The 6,000-nt window shown below is 35.3% G+C and overlaps 1 protein-coding gene across 1 annotated transcript in view; it reads left to right on the forward strand.

The window, feature by feature from the left end:
• Positions 1-4,509, forward strand: part of syndig1l (synapse differentiation inducing 1-like) — a 134,605-nt gene extending 130,096 nt beyond the window's left edge. Inside the window, exon 4 of the mRNA XM_039741177.1 lies at positions 4,351-4,509. Coding sequence (XP_039597111.1) covers positions 4,351-4,509 — 159 coding nt within the window. The remainder of the gene's footprint in view (positions 1-4,350) is intronic.
• The last annotated feature ends 1,491 nt before the right edge of the window (positions 4,510-6,000 follow it).

The raw sequence follows: 6,000 nt of genomic DNA on the forward strand, positions 1-6,000 counted from the left end.
TAGTATGCCTTTGTTGCATCCTCATAGAATTCCAGTATATTAGCAAAACCTGTTCTCTAACTTTCTAAATGCAGTCAAACTATTTTCTCTGTACTCTAGGACAGTGGTTCTCAACCTTTATGGCCTCAATGACCCAATCAGGAAATAAACGGATGGGGAGGCATGGTCCCCTTGGTGAAACCAGCACAATTAGCAACAGGAAATCATAAACGGGTGGTGGGGGTTGGGGCTTGGGATTTGAAATAGCAGCACATGGATATGGCAGGTGTAAATTTCTAGTGTGAATATTTCAGCCACTGTTAACAGCTTTTTTTTAATAAAGATTTTCTAGCATTGGAAATTTGCAGCCCAGCTCTAGGTTAAATATTATCTGGTCCTGGTAATATGTTAGATTTCAGTCTATTTAATCTACACAGCACTTCTCTCACTTTCACTGTACAGTTTCCAAATCACTAAGTAACTACTTCTTAGTAGTTCCTGTTAATGTTGGTAAGTTATCAGCTTTTTCACATAGGTAAACTACCTCCTTTATTTTTTCTTGATTTTTACAAAATAACAAATCTAGACAGGCTTTCCTTATCATTGTAACTTTAATATACTATGGTATGAGACTGATTATGTCCAAAAACTCCTATTCATGTAATATTCAAAAGTTTCTTATTCATGTAAGTTTAGCTCAGCTACTATTTAAATAATTAGAGTCTCATATGATTATATTAGCTCCCTCTAAACTTGCTTTTTTATATTATTAAAAACATGCAAATTGAAACTAGTGTGTGTATGAGGCCTCAGTCCTTAATATTGTCTAGCTGAATCCAAACATCCTCACTAAGCTGTGGCTCATCATGTATTTGAACGGCACACATTCATATTCTGATTTACATAAATGGCAACGCCCCCCAGCCTTTTCAGTTTTCCTAAAAAATGTGTAACCATCTATATGATATTGCGTTGATGTCATAATTATATCTAGCTATGATAGTGCATGAAAGTGAAGCACGTTCAATCAAATTCAAGTTTTTGGATTGAACACAGGCCAGTAACAGGGGAGGCAGGTCTTCAATCCAGAAGCTTGAATTCAGGTGAACATGCTTCATTTTTATGCACTATTCTCATTTCTCCTTTTCATTTAACAATATTTTAGCAAAAACTACATCTTTTGGATGTTCTGGGCATATGACTACTAATGAGCTTTCAGGTTAGTAGCTATTTGAAGACAGACAATGCAAGTGTATGGTATGTCCTTGTTGGTTGCGTTGGTCAAATGTCCATGAACCATGGTGCAAGTGAATAATTGCAGGATTGCATTGTTTCAGATGTTTGTTTTAATTAATTTATTGAATATGTATTTTGCATCAGTTGTCAAATATGTGAAACAGCACATGCAAATCATATAACTCCTGTTGTCATCCATAAACTCTCTGTGACTGTGTTCATCTTTCACTTTTTGAACACGTATTTTGTATTTTACTTTAAGCTTTTATATTATATGTAGACATTAGGTCTACCTGTCTTGACTCGGAAGTTACATTTAGTTCACTTGATGAGTAGCTCACTTTCTTTCAAAGAGAATTTGTTCCTCTGTGGATGTCATACCCTGCATGCTAAAGGGTGCAAATTGAAAACAAACACTCAAATTAAAATGATTCCTGTCTTTGAGCGTTGTGCCAGATTATGGTATCCCAGAGAGAGTGTACAAGCCTGCAGAGCAGCAATCCATTAGGAGAGTAAGTTATTTTGCCTGCACATACTAGTTAATCCTCACAAATGCAAGAGATGAAAACGTGCAGCTTTATGCACAAACCACTCTTGTAATAATCATTCAGGGATATCATTTTAAAGAATAAGCTGGAACGTTATCTGAAAATCTGTCCGCTTTTGAACTGCTTCTAAAATGTGGAAAATATACAATATATAATACCATATATGTTTATCCACTGCTATGTAAATATACAGATGTCTATTGATTTATTAAAATGGCATCTATTACATTACATTATATTATTGAATTGTTTTGAGGAAGCCAACTCTTTACACACATCCTCTAGGTTAGTATGGGGAAGCAAAAGCAGCCTTTTTAGTGAATTGAAGAGAAGGCACCCCTGACCCAAATCAACCAGACAGGTAAGATGATGACTCTGAAGCAGCAGACAGATCTGACCTCAAGATTCAGTTATAGTGGGAGGAAGGAGTGGAATCAAAATCTCCTGTTTATTTTGTCTTATTTCTATTTAAAGTGTCACCATAAGCCTACTTTATATAATTGCATTCTCATCTGCTATATAAATGTCGCTTTTAACACAGCTAAAGATGCCTATTTGCCTCCTTGTTACTTATATACACTATACTGTACTATAGACTGTTAGTGAGTTGATTTTTTTCATTTTTCATTCTGTAAATTGAAAGCGCCCACTTCCATCTGCCAGTTTCAGTTTTACAAAATAATTCTTATTACTAGTGGTTAAAAACATTACTTAGTACAATGTGAAAATAGCTTCAGTCAGCCCTGCCAAATGGTACAGAACCCTCACCATAGACAACTAGGTAAACAACAACTATTTATTTCTTGTATAGCCCAAAATAACACAAGGAATTCTACTCATATTCACCATGTCCCATCTCAGCTACTCATTTTTTTCTCACTGTCTAATACTTCCAGTATCTGTCTCTTCTCAAGCCTTCATGCCTTCATCCTCCTTTCTGAACCCTAAGGGAATCTGTCTTTGACAATATGCAGCCATTTAAAAAACTAACCCAGACCTTCAAAACACTGCAACTATCAGATCAGAAGGATCCCTGGTAAACTTCCAAATGCTCTTTATTCATATTAATTTAAGGGTCAGACGCCCATGATTGGAATAGTCCTTCTGTTCTCAGTAAGATCATAATTACACCTCCTTTGAGAAATGTCCCCTAACTCCATGGTGTGTAACACAGTGTGTAACTTACATGGACTACACCATTTTTTGGCAGTGTCGCTTTATTCATCTTTCCTGGTCACATCTAGGCCATAAACTTGGCTCACAGACCAGTCACTTAGGCAGGTCTGATCTTGACAAGTAATTGTAGTTTTTGCTGGATTTAACTCTGAATGAATCTTATTATAAAATTTAATTTATATAGTTTATTAACAGTCCAGAAAATTTGAGCCAAATAAGTCAAAGTCTGCGGTGGGTTGGCACCCTGCCCGGGATTGGATTCCTGCCTTGTGCCCTGTGTTGGCTGGGATTGGCTCCAGCAGACCCCCGTGACCCTATGTTCGGATTCAGCGTGTTAGAAAATGGATGGATGGATAAGTCAAAGTCATTTTTTGTATACATGATTTCATTCATTTTTTAACTGTGGCAGAGAATGTGTGACTTAATAAAGGATAAATTAGTTTTTTTGTTATCCACGTGGAAGCCATATGGCATTGTATTAAAGAAGGTATGCACTCATTATCTATAATTACTATTGCATGCATTCAGATTATCAACTAGCTTATGCTCTGGTGGAATACTGGCAAGAACAGATGTCTATTATTGTGAACCACCATTCAATGGACGTTTTAGCACATCCTTGTGTCACAGTTACCTTTGCAGACCTGCTATGTTCATTGCAGGAGCAGTACAGCTCTTGAGGGTTACATGAAAAATTCCAGTTTGGTACTTGTCATAAGGCTATTTGTGTTTGAAATCTTTGAAGGGCTGTCATTTATTGGTTTGAACTAAAGACCTGTTTATTGTTGTTATTGTTATTTAGAACACCAAAGTAATGTTTCTGTCCACTGTTTAATGGCTAAAATGAAGTGTTTGAAGGCTCCTGGCATATTCAGCCTCTGTTTTAGAGGTATATGGTATTTATTTAAATTGCCCACAATGAGTTAAGCTTTTATTCTGAGTACGTTTAGTTTCTTTAACGGTGGATATTAACATGTAATTTTTTTCTATATCTTACTGGTGGTTAAAAAATTCATGCAACATAAAGTATCGATGAAAGGGAGTCATTCGGCCCACACATTGTTTATTTTTATTTGTATTATATTTAAAATTTTACATCCCATGTAGTTTTGCACAATTCTGTTCAAATTATGTCATTCTGTAACACATGTGTCTAACTGAATTAAATTCCTCTAAAGTCGCAAATATAAGCAAATCAGTAAAATAAGAAGCTGCCATTTTGAACTACACTAAGATCTTCCTTCACCACTGCTGGTCTCTTGTACCATGGACTTTTGGCCTAGGCCTCTGTTGCCTAGTGGGTATAAACTACATTTTAATGCTGTACTCAATAAAAAGTAAATTATGGCATTTTGGTAATGAATACAAAAAGAAAGATTCTAATATGTTTGTATTTTTGTTTTTCATACAGACCAGTAAGGCAATTACAAAGGGTGATTTTCTCCTGGCAAGCTCTGCATCTAGAAGAGCCCTTTTCCTGGCAGCTTTGTCAATCACCATTGGCACAGGAGTTTACGTTGGAGTTGTTGTAGCTCTCATTGCCTATTTGTCTAAATCAGGACACGTATAACATCTGGCCAGGGGCGATATGCTCTTCAGAACTTGGAATTAGTACTCCAGATACTGCATGTTTTCTTAAATTTCCTATCTTCAACTCAGTGATGTGGATGAATGGAGAGAGGGCCCAATTTTTACACTAACCATTGGAAGTAAGAACAGTTCTCATCTTGTTTATGGAACCCTTTTCTTTATAACTTTATCTGCTGTTCTGTCTGCTTTGCAACAAGACTAAAAAAAAAATAAAATTAAAAAATTCACTTATGGATTGGGATGACTTTTGAGATGGCATTAACAGTGAGCTGCAGTATCACTTCTGCCATATCATTCTGGATAACAAAAGCTGAAAATTTAAAGTTTTCTTTTCTTGTATAGAATACATGTTTTAATGCAGTAATTGTATAGAGTGTATATACGAAAATTGTAAAACATTGAACAGTAATAATCTGCACAGTTCAAAATGTCAGGGTAATGCGTAGTCGTGATCTACATGTATGTGACTTTATCTGTAATATTCAGACAGTGTATGTCCAAGTGAATGCTGTTTTGCAACAAATATCTTGGTGGGAATCAAATGTTTACTTAGTTTTTGGATAAGGGCTTTTTCCTCTGCTAAATGACACTTCTGATACAAACAGTTACATCTTTATTCCTTTGGCACATGGAGGTATTTGGAGAAACAAAAAGAGGAATACAATTTAATAAAATCAATGTGTGTAAATAAAAAAAAAAATCTCTTTTCAGCAATATATAAAATGTGAAAAGAATTTACTGGTATTTTCAAATTTAGCACGGTAAGAGGTTCTTTGACAAAGTTTTGTGTTTTAATAAATGGCCCTGTACGTTTTATTCTAAAATACATTGTGGCACTGCATTTCATACTTTTACCAGCAAGGCTCAGTCTTTGATTATATGTTCCATTAATCATTCTTTATTTCACGGTGTACCTTCAGCATTGTGCACCATCTCAAGAGGCTTTAGAAAGCAGCAAACACTATTATGCAGTATCAAATACATTAAGTCAATCCATGTGTTGAACTAAAAAAAATAGTAAATGTAAATAAATACTAAAAGAAGTAGCTACTGTGGGAAGTCTGTCTGAAGTTTTCACTTCTGTAAGGTGCTTGCATATCATCAAGCGTTCTACATCTAAAATATTTTTCATATTTTATAGTCTTACAGCCCATGATTTTGATGCATACGCATCTGATCTTATTGTAAACTCTTTCTTCTTGTTTTTGCCAAAAAGAATTAAAAAGTAAACACAACTTTAAAAAAGATATATCCTTTTTAAGCATTCATGTAGGTTTTATCCAGAATTTGTGTGCAGTGTACACCATTCATTTTTCTATAAAGCCAGGCAAGATTGCCAGTACCTGCTATGAAAAAGCATCTCCACAACATACTGTAATACTGCCCCCATCACACTTTATGACAGTTGTAACCCAGCTGGTCGGTAGAGTATGATTTATGCCACTTATACTGCTTTGCAATAACACCAAAG

This window comes from Polypterus senegalus, chromosome 18, assembly GCF_016835505.1.
Source record: "Polypterus senegalus isolate Bchr_013 chromosome 18, ASM1683550v1, whole genome shotgun sequence".
NCBI lineage: Eukaryota > Metazoa > Chordata > Cladistia > Polypteriformes > Polypteridae > Polypterus > Polypterus senegalus.